This window comes from Prionailurus bengalensis, chromosome C2, assembly GCF_016509475.1.
Source record: "Prionailurus bengalensis isolate Pbe53 chromosome C2, Fcat_Pben_1.1_paternal_pri, whole genome shotgun sequence".
NCBI classification, from domain to species: domain Eukaryota; kingdom Metazoa; phylum Chordata; class Mammalia; order Carnivora; family Felidae; genus Prionailurus; species Prionailurus bengalensis.
In genome coordinates, this window is record NC_057350.1 from 148,480,019 (window position 1) to 148,498,719 (window position 18,701).

Sequence of the window (18,701 nt, forward strand, 5' to 3'; positions counted from 1 at the left end):
AATGGAAACTCAGGGTAAGTGATGTGGCTGGTCAGTACTTCCCTCTTAGGCTAGACAAGTATCTATATCAACTAGAGCTAAAATTTGTCCACTGAGACATGTGTTTCTCTCAGTATTGACGAGCTTGTCAGGGGGTCTGAGGAGAGATGGGACTTGAACATAGAGAGCAGTCATGCATGTGGAGTTTCTAAAGTCAATGTGGAGATGCATACAAGTATAATTCAACTTGCCCTTGAAAATTCCTTTAATTGGGGGTGCCTGGGTGGCTCAGCCAGATGAGCATGTGACTTTGGCTCAGGTCATGATCTCAGGTCATGCCAGATGAGCATGTGACATGGCTCAGGTCATGATCTCACGGTTTGTGGGTTCGAGCCCCACATCGGTCTCTGCACTGATAGCTCAGAGCCTGGAGCCTGCTTCAGATTCTGTGTCTCCCTCTCTCTGCGTCCCTCCTCTGTTCATGCTCTGTCTCTCTCTCTGTCTCTCTCTCTCTCTCTCTCTCTCTCTCTCTCTCTGTCTCTCTGTCTCTCTGTCTCTCAAAAATAAATAAACATTGGGGCGCCTGGGTGGCGCAGTCGGTTAAGCGTCTGACTTCAGCCAGGTCACGATCTCGCGGTCCGGGAGTTCGAGCCCCGCGTCGGGCTCTGGGCTGATGGCTCGGAGCCTGGAGCCTGTTTCTGATTCTGTGTCTCCCTCTCTCTCTGCCCCTCCCCCGCTCATGCTCTGTCTCTCTCTGTCCCAAAAATAAATAAACGTTGAAAAAAAAAATTTTTTTTAAATAAATAAATAAATAAACATTAAAAAAAATTTTAAAAAGAAAGAAAATTCCTGGAACCAGCAGCTTCACTCTCCATTAACTCCAGCAAAGTCAGTTCTGCCAACCCACATAAACAGAGACCTGGTCTGTAAATCCAGGGTGACACGCCCACACGTGTCTAGGGATCTTGATCACTCCCAGAGTAGAGTCTGGATGCTCAAGAACGTGGGCAACTGCACGAGCTCAGACCATCAGGGAAAAACAGATTTGTGGGTCACTCATAATCCCGTGGACAGGACTGAAGGACAGATGTCACAGAGCATTTAAATCTCTTACCAGGAGTATAACTGATCGTATGTAACATAAACACACAAATAGCATGGCTCCAGTATACCAGATACACTGAACATCACAAGGGACCACCTTCTCCCCGCTTCTGCAACTGGCCTTAGCTCTCGTAACTGAATTAATGCATCTCCCTAAAAGTAAAGCGGCAGGCCATCGAATGCTCTCATGCGGACCCTTGTCCCTCCTCCTACCTGGCAGAGGGCAGACTGCTCCAGATGTCTCTCAGGGCCCTGCCCTGTGCACACATAGGGAGGGACACTGTGTCTGGCAAGAGAAGTACACTTTGCTATGTCCGTCCTCTTCTGATTCAAACCCTTGGAAGAAAATGGCCAGAACTGATAAGAGTTTTTGTTTCAGAGCCTACTTTGTGCCTGACTTCCTCAGATTCGGTTGCTTGAGAAGACAGCCTGGGGCAGGTGGAAAATCGCAGCTAATACCAGACACAGGTAGGACACCAACAGGCAAGAAGGACCTGGAGTGAAAGTCGGGAAGAGACAGGTCACCTCGGATTTCCCTCCCTGGCCCAGTTCTACCCGCAAGTTTCTGGTTCCTCCAGGGGCAGCCATTCTCACGGCCTCAGAGCCTGTGGCAGCTGGAGAGGACCCTGGGACCCTGCAGAAGAGGCTGCCAGTCCCCAGCCAGCCTACCTCCCAGGACCCAGAGAGGAAGGCTCCTCGAGCCCCCATCCCTGCCCTCTGCTAATGGGCTGCTCGGTAGTCAGCCCCTTCCAAGGTGGCCAATGTGCCCAACAGCACCACCGCACCTCTGATGGCTCTAGTGTCCCCGAGTGGTGAGCTCTTCCAGTCCATAGTCGGGAGTGTCCTGGAGGCTCTCGCCCAGTTACACATCTTGCCATCAGCCTCTCTTCAGACAAGAACCACACACATCCATGAGTTCCTCCTGCTGCCTCCTCCTGGCCCCATTCACAAATATAAACTTTGTGATGTAGGACCATACAGCTCATATTTTCTTTACCACACACTTACATGGGGAATATGCCACGTTCTTCCTTAAAGACCTGCGTGAGATCTCAGAGGGTCCTTCCACGTCCTCACTCAGCAGCCTGGCAACCTGAACCTCTCTGTGCCTCAGTTTCCTCATCTGTGACACAGGGATGATGGTATGCATACCTCACAAAGCTGTGGTGAGAAGGGGATTCTAGAAGCCCACTAAAAGCATCAGCCTGACACACAGCCAGAATCCCAGAAGCTTCATATCCTAGTTACTCCTCACTCTCCAGAGCCGCTCTCTTGCTTGGTGACCTCGGAGCTCCATGTATTCCATTTGGGAATAAACAGCGAATCACAAAGTGGCAGCGGGTTATGGCACACGGGGGACGAAGAGATAGGTGGGAGGCATCTTCTTCCTCCTCCTCTTTAGAAAACGCTCCTGCAAACCTGAGGTTCACAGAAATCAGTGAGCCCCACGCTGAGCGGGTATGAAAGCACTGGGGGGCAGGGGTAGACCACACTCCTTAGCTCTTCTCTGAATATCCATAAATGTGTGTGTTGCCATTAAATCACCTGCAATTATGCCTTCTCATTATGCTAACTCTTTTTTCAGGGCTGAATAGAAACAAAAAACAAACAAAAGAACCCTGTCCTGGGGAACCTGGGTAGCTCAGTTGGTTTAGCATCTCACTCTTGGTTTACGGCTCAGGTCATGATCTCAGGGCTCCTGGGATCAAGCCCCGCATCCGGCTCCAGCCTGACAGTGTGCAGCCTGCTTGAGATTCTCTCCCTCCCTCTCTCTCTCTCTCTGCCCCTCCCTTGCTCATGCTCTTTTTCTCTCTCAAAATAGATAAACTTAAAAAAAAACAAAAACAAAAGTCCTGTCCTTAATATAGAGAAAAGACTATATTAACACTAGACTTACAGATAGGCTTATTAAAGAACTTTCACTGATGAGCCTAAGGGCTGAGAGAAGCCAAAAAATGCCAAATAACCAATACTTCCACGCCGTGGTTCGTCTTCAAGCTGCAAGATGTTCATTTTAAATCCCACAAATTGATTTACCTAGAAACATAAGGCAAGATTTTCCAACTGATACATTTAAACTAATTTCACACCCGGTCTCAATCTGAGGAACCAAAATATTCCAGTAGGATGCCGCTTCTGGGAAGCACCGAATCAAAGAAAGTCACTCTGGGGAGCTGGTCGTCAGGCCCGATCATGTGGCGCTCACAAGCACCGAGCCAACGTGTCACTTCTGTCGCTAGAACTAACTGCCTTTCCCTACAGACTCAATCAAGAAGCTGTGCCACGTTACTGGGCTCCAGCTCTGGAGTTTTGGGGGCAGCGGCCGCGAGAGCAGCTGAATGCACCTCGGCTCCTTCCCCCACAGCGCCAGCGGGGTGATGGGCAGAGGGGGGCGATGGGCACAGGGGAGCGATGGGACAGGGGCCATGCTTCCCCAGGGACAGAGCCGCAGGACTGACTGAGCAGTGTCTCCGCTAGGGGCTCCGAGAGCCACAGCTGAGGGACCTGAGGGGGGGAGGCAGTCTCTGAGCTGCAGCCTAAGTGAATTCAAGTAGTAATAAAGCACTGCATGATGGCATTTTATTGTAGCCAAATATGGCACGGCCTAAAGGCAATACTTTAAAAGACAAGCCCGTGTGTTTACTTACATATAACACTTCCAGTGGACCCACCTAAGATCTCATTTTTATTGAAAAAAAAATTTTTTTTAATGTTTATTTATCTTTGAGAGAGACAGAGAGAGAGAGCAGGGGGAAGGGGCACAGAGAGAGGGAGACAGAGGATCCGAAGTGGGCTCCTTGCTGAGAGTAGAGCCCGACGCGGGGCTGGAACTCATGAACTGTGAGATCATGACCTGAGCCAAAGTCAGAGGCTCGACTAACTGAGCCACCCAGGTGCCCCTTATTTTTAAAATAAGGGAATGGAAGGGCACCTGGGTGGCTCAGTCAGTTAAGCATTTCCACTCTTGGTTTTGGTTCAGGTCATGATTTCACAGTTCACGGGACTGAGCCCCACATTGGGCTCTGTGTTGACAGTGTGGAAGCTGCTTGGGATTCTCTTTCTCCTTCTCTCTCTGCCCTTCCCCAGTGCTCACTGCGCTTTCATTCTCTCTCTCTCTCTCTCTCTCCTCCTCCCCTCTCTCTCTCAAAATAAACATTAAAAAATACTAGGGCACCTAGATGGCTCAGTCAGTTGAGCTTCTAACTTTGGCTCAGGTCACAATCTTGGTTTGTGAGTTCAAGCCCCACACTTGCTGCCCTCAGTGCAGATCCGGCTTCGGACGCTCTGTCCCCCTGCCTCTCTGACCTTCCTCTGCTTGTGTTCTCTCAAAAATAAATACTTAAAAATAAAATAAAAGGAGGGAGATGAAAAAACTGTTACTTCAAGCCCGATCAACAAGTTTAGGGAACGTGCTAGATCAATATAAAGAACACGTGAGGAGGGGCACCAGCGTGGCTCAGTTGATTTCGGCTTAGATCACGATCTCACGGTTCATGAGCTCGAGCCCCGCACTGGGATCTGTGCTGGTGGTGTGGAGCCTGCTTGGGATTCTCTCTCTCCCTCTCTCTGCCCCTCCCCTGCTTGTGAGCTCTGGCTCTCGCTCTCTCTATTAAAAAAACAAATAAGTGAGGAAAAGTAAAACATCCTGACTCTCCACACCCACCCCCAACAAAGGGGCTCTGAGTATAGGAACTACAACCTTTTGCTCCGAAATGTGGAGACTCTTAGAAGTATTTTCTGGGAAAATAAAGGGATCGTGGGTGTTATGGAGTGCACATTTAATTAATACAAAAGGGGGATGGATGTAGCTGCTTGAAAGGATTTAGGGAAACTTAAGGCCTCACAAGACTGAGCCAACGGTCCCCGGACCCTTCCCAGGTCCATCCACAGCAGGAATACACTGGGTGACCAGGAAGGGCTAGATCCAGGGAGGGCCCTTGTAGAGACTCTCTCTACATCCTTCTGAATTCAGCACTCCACCGAGAAGCTCTACGTAGACTTTCCAAGCAAGTAGACGTGGGAGCAGCACATTCTATTTCCGCTTCAGGGATGGCGAGGGCGAGGGCGTTAGGATTTCCCGCCCACAAAGAGCCTTGTCCAGTGCACCCACGGCTGTGCCAAGTGAATTAGAGGCCCCAGGCCCCATCGGCCACCTGTGGGGAACAGGGGAGTGAACCCCCTGAGACACCAGAGGCCTATGCTTTGACACACTGACACTCAACAGCCACCAACAGTAGAAGCAAGTGAAGATGTCTGTTCACCTCAGGGGGGAGGGTGGGGGGGCATCGCGGGGGTAGAAGGACCCACCGTTCTCAAGCGAAGTTCCGGAAGAGATGAACGGAGGCCACGTATTCTGCTGGGGGAAGCGAGGAGCCCCAGCAGCGCACAGGACAGAGCGGGGGTAACAGAGAACGCAGGGGAGAGGGGAGCAGGATGTGCCGGGAGGGAGTGGGACGGCCACACGGCTCTACACCCCCGTCCTCACCACAGCCCGCCCCTCAGGTGGATGGCTGGCAAGACGTGGAGCTTCACAGACCAAAGAATTCCTCACTCACTAGATTTGCAAACCTCCACGTTTACGCAAAATTTCCAGATCTTCGTCCAATGTCAAGAATCCCTGCTTAGGGGCCCAGAGACTGGGGGGCCCCTGCCCTGTACTATTATTTAAGCATCTGTGGTTTTCCGCTGCCTCGACACACGGCAGCAGGCATTTCTGCGGAGCGCAGGGGAGTCCCCAGAAAGGAACCCGAATAGACTTTCTGTACCCGAAAATACGCTTATGCGAAGATACCATCGTCACTGAGCACTTACGCTGGCTAATCACAGACTCGACGTACGTGTGTGTAGGAGGGAGGAAGAGAAAAGTGACAGCCCGTCTGTCTCCCTCTAGCTTTGCCCCATGCCCTCACCACTCCCACCCCGTCTGTTCTCACGGCGGCCCTGGGGAGGCTGCCAAAGCCACGTCCACCCTCCACGGACCCCCACCTCACTCAGGTAAAAGCCCGAGCCCTCCCATGCCCCCCTGCACAGCCCCCCAGTGATCGGGCCCCTCCTCCCTGACCTGTCCCCTGTGCCCCAGCCACAGAGCCTCCACGAAATTTCTAGAAGACCCCGGCCTCACGCTCCCGCTCCCGCCCAGGGCATCCGAGCCTTCTGCTGTCTCTGCCTGGAGCACCCTTCCTCCAGCCATCCCCGTGGCTCCTCGCTCACGTCCTTTAAGCCCTTCCTCGAAGGCCACACCTTGTTGGGATCTGTTCTGTCGAACACGGCAGCAACCCCCCCCCCCACCAGGCACCCCGCACCCTCTCACCCTGTCCTGCTCTGTCTCCTCGGTGCCAGTGAGCGGTCACACTGCACATTTCCCGCACGTGCCTCATTTTCTGTGACGCGTGCACGGACGGTGGCTGAGGGCAGGGGCCTCTGTCCTGTCCCCGTCGCGGCCGCGTGCCCGGCACCACTTTTCACAAATGGACGGATGAACGGATCAATGAATGAACAGATCACGGCCTCTCTGAACCGCCCCCGTAAAGATAAGCAAGTAAACCCGCTTGAGACAGGTGGTCTACACACGCGGGCGGGAAGTGTGCACCGAAGGCGTGAACTGCCTCCACGCCCCACCTTCTCTAAACAAACGTGCTTCATCCTTGAATAATTCGTTCCATGGGAAATTCAGGATAAGGAAATGAAGCAGGACGAAATGAACCTCCTGAATACTGATTTTGGCTTCTAAATAAAAGGGAAGACTTCGCCAGTACCAACCTTGGGGCGCTGGGGGGGGGGGGGGGGCTCTGGCAACCTGCGGAAACACAGAGCCCCCGAGAAGTCAAAACCAAGGTCGCCAAGGTCGACGCCACTCCCATTTCTCACTGCATGCCCAAGTGTGCAATCCGTGCAAACACAGGCCTCCCACGCGGGGTCCCCCGCAAGCCTGCGCTGGGCTCCCTGCTCTCAGCAGCAGGGGCTCCCCCGTGGGCTGGGCCCCAAGCCCTCTGCTCACGGCGCTTGGGGAGCCCACGGCCCAGGGGGCCAACGCACCTCTGGGACCTGCCACGTGGCCTTAACCCAAACAGTCCTACGCGGGGGCAGCTCCCCGTCGCAGGCCATGGGGAGAGATGAGAGTTGAGAGCGACAGTGATCGCTACGACCCCAAGAAAGGCCTGTGAGGGAACACTGGATCTCGTTCCCTACCCCTCAGCCTCCGGAAGCACATCTGAGTCCAGTCTGTCTCCTCAGCTTCAGGGAGACAGGACTCTAGGGCCCTGGCTATGCCCCTGGAGGCACCCTTCTGCCACAGCTCCATCTGCTGCCCACTCCACCCCCTCTGTTTCTGGGCTGGTGGCCTCCGGTGACTCCCAGACCCCCCCCCCCCGATTCTGACTTCTAGTCCACAGATCAGAGGTGAGTCACTGACAGAAGGTCCCTGCCTCACGGAGAGGCCGGCACCCTCCTGCAACCCCCCTCGCCAGCTCGTGGTGACGGAGGGCGTGTACTGTGGGTGGCACACATGTGCCCTCGGGAAGTGGCTTCTCTGGGCTCCTCTTCTGTAAAGTGAGGCGCAGCTGGAAGGAAGCAGAAGCCCCCACGCTCACTCCTTTCACCCATCTCCGCCCCGGGGTCCCCTGCCATAGAGCTGGAAATGCAGGGGTTTGCAAGATGGACGAATCATCTCTGTTAAGCTCTAAGCTTCTGTGGTCCTGTCATCATCGGGAACAATTCCTTCTTAAGAAAGAAGACCACTTCCGACACCACTCCCTCTCTTGTGGCAGCCATCAAAGCTAGACAAACTAATCTCCTATAGGGACTGTCCTGATCGGAGAATGGCTGCAATGCTGCGCTCCCACAAAAGAGCACGTCACGGGGAGAAGAACATTCATCCTCGGCGGGTCGCCTGGTGCCTCAGTGGGTTAAGCGTCCGACTTCGGCTCAGGTCATGATCCTGTGGTTCGTGGATTCAGGCTCCGCATCGGGCTCTTTGCTAACAGAGCAGAGCCTGGAGCCTGCTTCAGATTCTGTGTCTCCCTCTCTCTCTGCCCCACCCCTGCTCACGCTCTGCCTTTCTCAAAAATAACCATTAAAAAAGAAAAACCATTTATCATTGGTGTGACTTATTCAAAGTCCTTCCCCTCAACACATACAGCCCAACCCCATCTGAATCTTGGAGGAACTAGGTGGCCTAGGGTCATCCTGGTGACAGGTGAGTCCCTGGCCTCCTTCACAGATTGACTCTCCCTTTGGCGAATTTCTTGACCCTAACTGATCCTCGAAAGGAGGGTCCCATCAGCACAGTGCAGGTGGCTGAATATTGAGCCCATGAGCAGCGAGGACCCCCACGAAGGCCCGACGTGGGTCCTGGGCTCCTCTGTGGGGGTCCTGGAGTTGCTGTCTCATCTACGCATGGAGGATAAGCAGTTCAGAGGGTGAGCCTACAGCCCAGCGACAGGACAGAGAGGCGGAACCCAAGAGTGGTTTGGGCCCTCACACGATAAATAAGGAAGTGTTGTTTGTACTTAGTGTCTCTGCTTCGGGTCCTCCCACCCTCTCTCAAATCTATTCCGATCAGATTTTCACGAGCACCATTCCACGGACAGCCCTTGTTCAGGTCACCAAATGAGCATCACAGGCCACCATCCAGTGGCCCGTCCTCGGTTCTCATCTTCCCAGAATGAATCGGCACCGTCTGCCTCAGCTGACCACTCTGTCTCCTCCCGGGAACCCTTTCTTAACCCAGCCTGCAGGAAACAAATCCCTGTCCCCTCTCCCTCTCAAGCCCCTCTTCTTCAGTCCCCCTGACCAATGCTCCTCACCTTTTGGGCCTCTTAGTGCTGCAGGACTGTGGGGATCAGGCTCCCTCCATAATCTCGTCAGGTGCCAGGACTTCAATCACAAGTTTCAACATCTGCTTGGCCCCTCTCCTCAGAACTCCAGCCCGTGTCCACAACTGTCCACTCGGGCAGTCACTTGCATGTCTGAACCATAATGTGACCTCGCTGAGCTCCTGAACTCTTCCTCCAAATTAGTTTTCCTCCCAGCGACTCCACTCCTGGCCTCCCCAGCTAAGCAAACAGCTAGTCGGTCCTTCCAGGGCTCATCTTGAAAGCCTTGGTGTCACCTCTCAGACCCCACTTCCAACCCGAGGCAAATCCCTCTGGCTCTCTCTCCCTTAGAATACATCCAGACTTTTGGGGCACCTGGGTGGCTCCGTCAGTTGAGCATCTGACTTTGGCTCAGGTCACGATCTCGTGATTCGTGGGTTCGAGCCCCACATCGGGCTCTGTGCCGACAGCCCGGAGCCTGGAGCCTGCTTCAGATTCTGTGTCTCCCTCTCTCTCTGTCCCTCCCCACTAGTGCTTTCTCTCTTTCAAAAATAAACATCATATTTGAAAAAAAAAAAAAAAGAATACATCCACACCTTCACCACATCTTACCTCCTCCACCATTTCCACCCCGGTCCAGGCCACCATCGTCTCAGGCCTGGGTTATTATCATCATCTCCTAACTGGTCTCCTTGCTTCCACCTTTACTCCTCTTATGATCTATTTTCAACAGGCAGCTGGGACAACCTTGCTAAATGATGCGTCAGATCCTGGTATTCTGTCAAAACCCTTAACGGCTCTGCAGTTCACTTAGTGCAGGAGCCAACACCCCCCGCGAGGGCCGCTGAGGCCCTGCGTGATCTGGCCTCAGTCACCACTCTGACCTCACCCCTGTTCCCTGCCTGCTCCAGCCCCATAAGCTGCCTGTCTTCCACATGCCAGGGGCCACCTTGCCTCTGGGCCTCTGTCTTGTTCTTCCCGCAGCGCACACCCTTCCCCCCGTGGCCAGATCATCAGCGAGGCTCGTCCTTCGCCACCGGCTCCGGGGCTTTGTTCAAATGTCACCTTGTCCGTGAGGCCATCCCAGTCGCCATCCCATCCCCTCCTAAGGCTCCACTGCCCTCTCACCACTGCTCCCGGGTCCCTCCCCTGCTTTATACTTCTCCATAGTACTTAACACCTCCCAACACGGCCTACGTAATTTTATTTTCCAAGTAGAATAGAAGTAGGTAGAGTGGAAGGAAGCTTGACAAAGACAGAGATGTTTTGTGTGTGTCTGTTTTGTTCCTACAAGTATCCCCAGCTCTTAACGCAATGTCTGGCATAGCAGGTGCTCAATAAAAATGCCCTCAGTGAATGAAACGTATTCTTATCTCATGGGGTTCGGAAGGGCTTCTTAGGAGCCATGTGCCGCCTGAAGACTAAATTTTGTGGATGTTTTCTTTCCCTGAGAAGAGAGTCTCTAGCCTCAGAGTCTCAAAGGAATTTGTGGCTGAAAGAAGTCGAAGGACCAGGGGCACAGACATTTCAATTTAACAAGCATCATTACAGGTTTCTTCCAACAATGACGAACTTCATGCACAGCTTATTTGCTAAAACAGGAACGTGCGATCCACAAGTGGCGTGGTTACACTGCTCTTGCTTCAGAATCCCTGGCCGAATTCAGAGATTTGCCTTGGGAATGTTTAGGAGCGGTATTTGGAAGAGGCAGCACTATTATCCCTACTGTCCGTGAGCCAAAACACAGGGGAGAACGAACAAAAATGTGTTTTCACAGGTTTGGCGCCAACTCTAATATTCGCTCAAAGCTGAAAATAAAAATATACGTAAGGCGCCCCCCCCCCCACCCCCCACGCATCACGTGTAAAGATTCAGGTGTGTCCCATCTAGCCCGTGACCTTGGCCCCACTGGGAAATTACCAGGCCCTGGTCCCAAAGTAACAAAACCTATGCCTCTTTACCACCCAAGCACCCACTGACCCTCAACTGCAAAACAAACTAAAAACAGGTCCGCACACAAAATCACCCTCAAGTATACAGACATCCCCACGGAAGAGCCGAGCTCCATCAAATGTACGACGTGGCTCACCTTCCCCTATCATGGAGACCCCCACGGACATGCCCATGAACTTGCTTTTGGTCCATATGTGAGTGTTGACGCACAGTCTCTTCTCCTTGCACTCACAGTAGAAGCAGGAGATGGGTGGGTGATGGGACACCTGCTCAGCCACGAACCTGAGTTTGTAGCTTTCGGAAGGGTCCTCGGCCATCGGGTGTTCGTGGCTAGCGGGAGAGTGGGCAGCAGTCCTCTTTGGCTGGACCCTGTCCTTGGGGACTTCCCAGGAGCAGTGAAACGTCTCACCGATGATGGGGTTATAGGGCTTCTTGGCCAAGGCCCCCTTGCGGCCCTCGTGGAAGGCTGTGAGGTAATACTCCACAAAGCAAATGACTCTCTCCTCCGGCGTGGCTCCGGCAGTGATGGCCAGCAGCAGGTCCGGGTGCGCCATGAAGTCTGCGTACATCTCCAGCAAGGATCGCTTCTCCAGGATGAACGTGGGAAGCACCACCTACATGCAGAAGGGGACAAAGTCAGACAGGAGTCCCTGTGACTGCATGAGAAAGGCTGCAGCCGCCATCCGCCTGCAAAGCCATCACGGCCTAAGCCAGGGAACGGTTTCTTTTGATTCGTGTACGAACGACAAGCCAGGGGAAACGGCGCCAGAGAAATGAGACGTGGCCGCGGTGACGGCACATCGCCCACGCACCGTCGCGGACAAGACGGTTCTGGCAGGCCTTCCTCTCTGCTCCTCTGGACCTGAACAGCGGTCTCGGCCTCCCTCTCCACCACGGCCACGCAAAACCCTCTTTTACTCCTCGTTACTCAGACCCGTGAGGAAGAGAGCTCGGAAGGGCTTTTTTCTTTGCTTCCTGACATCGGGCACAACTAAGGGGGGTGCTCAGTGCCTCCCCACAAACACGGATACTGGGCACTTGTTGGCACCTCATCAAAGGGGGTCCAAGTAGACCAGCACATAGCATCCCTAAGAGTGGCTTCTGGAGACCCTGGTTGAAAGAGTAGCGCATAAATCCCGACACGGTCAAGGCAGAGCAGGTCTCTGGGAGGCAAGGCCGATTAGCAAGCAAATGTCCCGAGAGCTGTCGTGGAGCAGAGGGGCCATTTATGGAGGCTGCCGTGCAAGGCTGGGCCAGAAGAAGTAAGCGGAAGTTACAAAGAAGTGGGCTGGCACTTACTACGGAGTCTTCTGGTAAATGGACCGGCACGGCGGCCACTCCTGGGTCTGTTTTCAGCACCACTACTAAAGAGGAGGAGAGATCTGGATGGGGCGAGACAAAGAGACTCCTCCTTGATCCAAAATGGATCCAGGCGGTCACTCAGGTGCCCATACAGCCCCAGGGAGGAGGTCGGTCAAAGCAGATGAAGGACATTCTGAAACCGGTCTGGAAAGCAGATCACTCGTTACTATCGCTGACATGCGGAACAGAGCAAGCCCGTCTCTCGTGCTCTACGGTGAACTTGACGTGGCTTGGTTAGAAGGGCATCCGTATTCCACCCACGTGGCGGCCGGGCACAGCCCGGATGATCTCACGTTGTCCTCCTCGTAGGGAGTCACAGGATTTTGAAGCCAGAGGGCTGGCCATCGGCCATGGCTCCTCCCTGCGACGGGGGTGGGGAGCCACACCGGTTCAAGGCCACAGGGCGGGCTTACGCTCCCTCCTTACGTGACTGCGTCTGTCTTTCCTTCACATAGTACCCAGCTGAGAAAACACTCACTGACCACAAACAGCAGAAGGCTTACACATCTGCCCCCCTGCCCCCCGCCTCAGTGGGCTCAGATGCTTCCCAGCCAAAGAAGGAGATACAATGGAAGCGAGATGTCCCGAGAGGAAGAGACAGACGGGCAGACAGGAGATCAGAGCACAGAAATTTCAGTGGCAACCGGAGAAAGCCCAGCCCACTGAGGAAGTGACACTGGCATCTTTATTAAGGCTGCTCTTTCCTTACACACCATGCCACAGGAAAGTTTACGTACACGCGTTAGGTAAAAAGCAGCCAGCTGGCAAGTTCGACACGTTACACAATCTCCGTGCCATAAGAAGACCCCAAATGGTACCATGTATTTCTCGGGGTCAGCTACCTTTCCTCGGTAGCTTTCTGCTTTGCTCTTACGATATACTGGAAGAAAAAAACCATTATTTAGGAGATAGCTATGCAAATTAATGGCGATGTTCTCGTTTTCTTTCAGCCAAAACTTGATGAAATTGAGAATCTGGCTGCTGGAGGACCTGAGCTGGCCATACGAAAGTCCGTTCTGGCTCAGATGCCACCGGTATTACTTCCTGTGTCTTTTGTGGGGACAGGTCCTCCGTCTGCTCTTCCAGTGGGGCTCTCGGGGGACCAGGTAGCCGCACTCTCCCCGTGGCCTCCCTCCAGGCGGGTGACCAGTGGCAGAGTAAAGGGGAGGCAGAAGCTGCCCCAAACACTCATCGTCGCTCCCTCTCCTGCCCCCAGAGCTGCCCAAAGTCTCCCCCGGGAGCTCCGCCAGACAGCCTGGGCAGGGACTGGGGATTTACGCAGCCTTGGAAAGACGCCCGATGAGGCCAAACCAACTAAAAAGGAAAAGAAGCCACAAATGTCTGCACCTCCAGGCCTTCCCCAAACGGCTCCATTTCCTGCCCGCTCCCTTCCCTGGCAGGACCCTGTGACCATGAGGGAACCGAGGAGGGAAAGGGCAGAATTACCAGGAGGGGGGGTCAGCCCTGACAGACACAACTCCCGTGAAGGGGACTCCGCGTCCCTGACTTGCACCTTTCTCGGCACCTGTGGACTGGGGCTTCTCTGGCCACAATTTCAGCTCTGGACAAGGAGAATTCTCGCGTTTGTAGCCGAGATTGAAATTACAAGGAAAGAAGGGCGCCTGGGTGGCTCAGTAGGTTGAGCGTCCAACTTCGGCGGAGGTCATGATCTCGCAGTCCTTGTGGGTTCACGGTCCGTGTCAGGCCCTGTGCTGACAGCTCGGAGCCTGGAACCTGCTACGGATTCTGGGTCTCCCTCTCTCTCTGCCCGTCCCCTGCTCACGCCATCTCTCTCAAAAATAAATAAACGTTAAAAAAAAAAAAAACAATTACAAGGAGAGAACTGCCCACAGTGGTTGCTCTCTCAGTATATACTTCTGAAAAGGGTGAGAATGTAAGGCAGTTTCCCCAACTTAGCATTTCCGAACTCCGGGGGCTAAGGGATTAAACCGAATCAATAGGAAAAAGAACTCCACTCATCACTCCAGACCACTTAACATCAGAACTGAAAGGGACCCTCAGGGTGATGGAGTCTAATGCCCTGGTCTCACAGGTGAGGGGACAGAGACGGGCAGTGGGGAGAGAAGGCACCACGCAGGAACCCTGGAGCTCCCAACTGCCACCCAAAGTTCTGCCCATTACCCGACACGTCACGATTATCTGCTTCGGGCCAACAGGAGCATTTTCTCTCCCTCAGTGGACTAGGGAGGTTAGAGTTCACTGGACAAACTGAGACCCCAAGCCATCTCATCTACTGTCATAAGCGGGGGGCAGGAAGTGGCACATGGGCCCCGCTCCCTAGTCCATTCTACTCTTCCCGGAATGACTGGGCAATCCACCCATCCAAAAACTATCGTGAGTGTTAATTACCACCAGGAGGGAGACCATCGGCAGTTAAGAAACGCAAGCAGAGCGCCCCCGCCTGGAAGAGTGCAGCTACGACTTCCTAACTGGCCTTCCAGCTTTCTGTCAGGCCCACCTTGATTTCTTCTCCACACCATCACCAGACCCATCTCTAGAATCTCTACAAGAGATCAATGAAGTCCAGCCTGGCCCTCGCATCCCTCTAGTGGGACATTATCCCTCACTTTCTGCCCCCCGCCCTCCCCTTACAAGTACCCGTTCCCCCCTCCCCACCCCGCACACTCAGTCCTCTTTCCCTTCTCTGCCCTCCTCCTGCCTTGTCTAAGTGACAGACTGGAACTCCGCTCAAGGGTGACCTCCTCTGCGGAGCTGTTTCTGACAGCCCCTGCTCCCGAGGCTAAACCAACAACCCCCCCTTCACACCCTCACCGCACCCCCACATGTCTCCCTCACGGCGTCGCCAATGCTCCTTGGGATGAAGAGCATTCCTGGGACAATCTGGGAAGTTTGTACCGTGGGCATACACGAAATAGTATTGCATCAACGTTCCACTTCCCGGGTGTGCCAAGTGCGACGCGTGGGAGAACGTCCTCGCTCTCGGGGGATACTCGGGGACAGAACCGTCACATCTGCCAACATACTCTGAAAACAGACATACGCTCATACACTCAGGTGGGTATATGGGGCTGCACAGCGAGAGAAGAGGAAGACAGAAGTCGAGAGAGTGGGAGAGAGGAGAGAAGGAAGAAGAAAGGCAAAGCAGCAAAATGTTAACAACCAGCAAACAGAGGTAAAGGTTACCTGAAGTCACCTGTACTATTTGTAGCATTCTCATAGACCGGAAAAGAGGCAAAAAGGCGGAGGGAAAAGACAAAAGGCTCTACTGGGGATACAGGATCTGACAACTGATCCAAAAAGATTTTGTTTTTAATCTGAAAGAGAGAGAGCATGAACCGGGGAGAGGGGCAGGGGGAGAGAGAGAAGCTTAAGCAGGCTCCATGCTCAGAGTGGATCCGGACGCGGGGCTCCATCCCACGACCCTGGGATCCTGACCTGAGCTGAAATCAAGAGTCGGCTGAGAAATCAAGAGTCGGATGCTCAACCAGCTGAGCCACTCAGGTGCCCCAGAACTTATCAATTTTCAGAGACAACCCTCCCAGAACTGCAGACTCAGGGAATGTGGTCTCCCAGGCAACAGCAAATCCAACCCACTAGGTATATATTCTCTACTTGGAAATGATGCTGCTGCTTTGTCAGATCTGGAAAAAGCAGAATGCCTGGAAAGATGGAAGAGAATGGACTGGGAGTGGAATGACCATTTCTTCTTCCGTCGCCTATCGGTCTGTCTTTCCGGTGCTTTGCACAGAATATCAGATCAATGGCTTTCAAAACCGGCATCCTGAACGTTTTGGGCAGGGTAACATACTTTTCGTTAAAGCCGATTTCTATCTCTCATACGATCTCCCTGCCTTGTGTGCGTGCCTTTGCAGATAAGTCACTTAATCATCTGTTCCTTGGGCAATGGACGCTGGAGGTACAGAGCCAAGAAGCGGTGAGTGCTAATTGGGCTGTCTGCCTCCAATGGAGACGTGAGTGATGGCCCAGCTGTTCAGACCGACAGCATCCAAATGGCTGAAATCCCTACTGCAGATTTATCGAGCCATCAATAAGGGCTGCCTTTTCTTCCATTAACATAATTAAGACAATGAACGACTCTGGGGAAAGAAAAAAAAAAAAGCAAAGATCTGCATTCGGGACTCGGAAAACAATTAATTACGTTTAAAGTTGCATCAATCTAGAAGTAAGTAACTAATCTTCAGGTTGGGCTCTTAGAACTTTGAAATAATTGATCGCCCATCGAGAAAGAGGGCCCCCAGAAAGAGTGAGAGTCCGTCCCTTCCCCCTAATACAGGAACACAGAAGGTTTCTGCAAAGCAAGGCCAAGGGCAGGTGCAATTTTCTCCAAAGAAACATCAGTTAACTTAATAACCTTGAGAATCATCTACAAAACACTCTGTCCGTAGACTGGCAGACCCACCCGGTGCAAACAAGCAGGCACAGAGAGGCTGAAACTACCCACCGAGATTGATCTATGTACTCCTTTAAGGGGATGTACACAAAAATCCAAGCTTACAAAGTAAAGCCTACATAATTCGTACTGGCAAAGATTTCTTTACTTAGCCAACGGGATGCTCCCGTGGCTTTCCTTAAAGTGCCGGCTCCCTTCACATGATCTCACAGTGCTTAGAACATCGGGAAAGGCATTCGTTAAAACTTCGACTGGATGGGAAGAGTCTGAAAATTTTACTTTTTCCAAGAAGATATTTACTACATAGAGGGCGAAGCATCTGCGAAAATCAACTCCTGTGTTCCCTCCGAGTCCCAGATGTTGGCTTGCGTGAGGGAATCGGAAGCCGCGAGCGGACGCTCATCTCCGGGCGGCTACCGTCATGTCTACTTGGGCAAGGTCATCTCTCCAAGACTCAATTCCTCTGCTGTAAAATGGGAGACATAAGAATACCAACCTTCTCGGTTTTTGTGAGGATTGCATGACAGTGCAAAGTCAGCCCAGTGCCCACCGAGCACATAGTGCAGGCTCATTCTGCTGGTGGCTGTTGTAAACAGCGATCATCTACTTCACCTAGAGACCCGGGGAAGCTAAGAACAGTGTGGATCAGACAAAAACTTGTCACAAAACATTTCAGTGACAAAGCTGAAGCCAAAGTCTCAATGACCAGAGCAACCCTTGGGACCGCCTCTGATGCTTCTGCAAACACCGAATTATCGGAGCAAAAGGAGAAGTAACGGTGTACAGCAGGGAAAGTATGGTAAGAGCGTATGAATGTTTCCAACTTAAGCCATATGTGGACCTCAAGCCAGGCACCGTGCTTTGGGCTTCACGTGCTCTTGTTCGATCTCCTGAGTAACTGTGAGCAGGTATGACAATTCCATTTTACAGATGAGAGAACTCCAGCCCAGAAAGGCCAAATAAATAGGGAGCCGGAATGAGAACCAGTTCTGCTGGGTCAAGGCCTGTGCTGGATCCCTCACTGCCCCCAGGAGGCCAGAAGGCTCGCCCTCACTCACGGGAAGTCTTCCTAGAAAAGCAGGGCTGATGAGCTCCTGCCAATAACATGGGCAGGAAGTGTGGGCAGGACACATGCTGCCTCCCTCCAGACACAGATTCACACCGACAGGAAGCCAGGTTACTGCTGGGTTTTCTACGAAAAGGCAAGCATCTCAGGACAGGAAGTGGGCTTTACTTGACAGCATATTAAAAACAAGATTTGGAGAGAATAGCCAAAGGCATCGGGAAGTGGACGCAACACTCGCGGGAAGAGAACACCGAGTACCCACAGCTGCGCTGGGTTCAGCTCCAGGGTAAACCCAGGCCCTTCGGACCCTTCTCACAAAAGTCGCCCCCTCTGAAGGAGGAGCTCAAGCACAGCAACACTCATCTTTCTGCAAACATGACTGAACCTGGCAATGTAGCCAGGAGAAAACCTGAGGGCGCCTGGGTGGCTCAGTCGGTTGAGCGTCCAACTCTTGATTTCAGCTCAGATCACGGTCTCGTGGTTCATGAGCTCGAGCCCCCCATCGGGCTCTGTGCTGGGCGTGGAGCCTGCTTGGGATTCTCATCCTCGCTCCCTCCCTCTCCCTCTCTCCCACCACCCCTCCCCCACTCGCACGTGTGCGCTCTCAAAAAACCCCAAAAACCAAACAAAACAAGAAGGAGAAAACCTGTACATTCGAAGATGTCTACCATCTCATTATAGGATCCAGAAGCCTCCGAGAGACATGTGACCAGTCACAGCAGTCGAGGAGGGCCCTGACAATGTAGCAACTTGGTGGAAGGTCAGGCAGCCGTTGTAGACGACACGGCTGATGACAGTGCTCGCTTCCTCCCACGTGCCGGTGAGCACACGGCTGTTTGCTGTAGGGGGTCTGTTATACGCAGGGTCAACGGACTACACCGGTGCGCTAAATCACCAACTGGTTTTACAAATAGTTCTACTGGGGGGCGCCTGGGTGGCGCAGTCGGTTAAGCGTCCGACTTCAGCCAGGTCACGATCTCGCGGTCCGGGAGTTCGAGCCCCGCATCAGGCTCTGGGCTGATGGCTCGGA

At 53.2% G+C, this 18,701-nt stretch overlaps 1 protein-coding gene across 1 annotated transcript in view; it reads right to left on the minus strand.

Moving 5' to 3' along the window:
* OSBPL10 (oxysterol binding protein like 10) overlaps positions 1-18,701 on the minus strand; it is a 314,732-nt gene that overhangs the window by 10,025 nt on the left and 286,006 nt on the right. Inside the window, exon 8 of the mRNA XM_043595604.1 lies at positions 10,987-11,464. Within this exon, the coding sequence (XP_043451539.1) occupies positions 10,987-11,464 (478 nt within the window). The remainder of the gene's footprint in view (positions 1-10,986; positions 11,465-18,701) is intronic.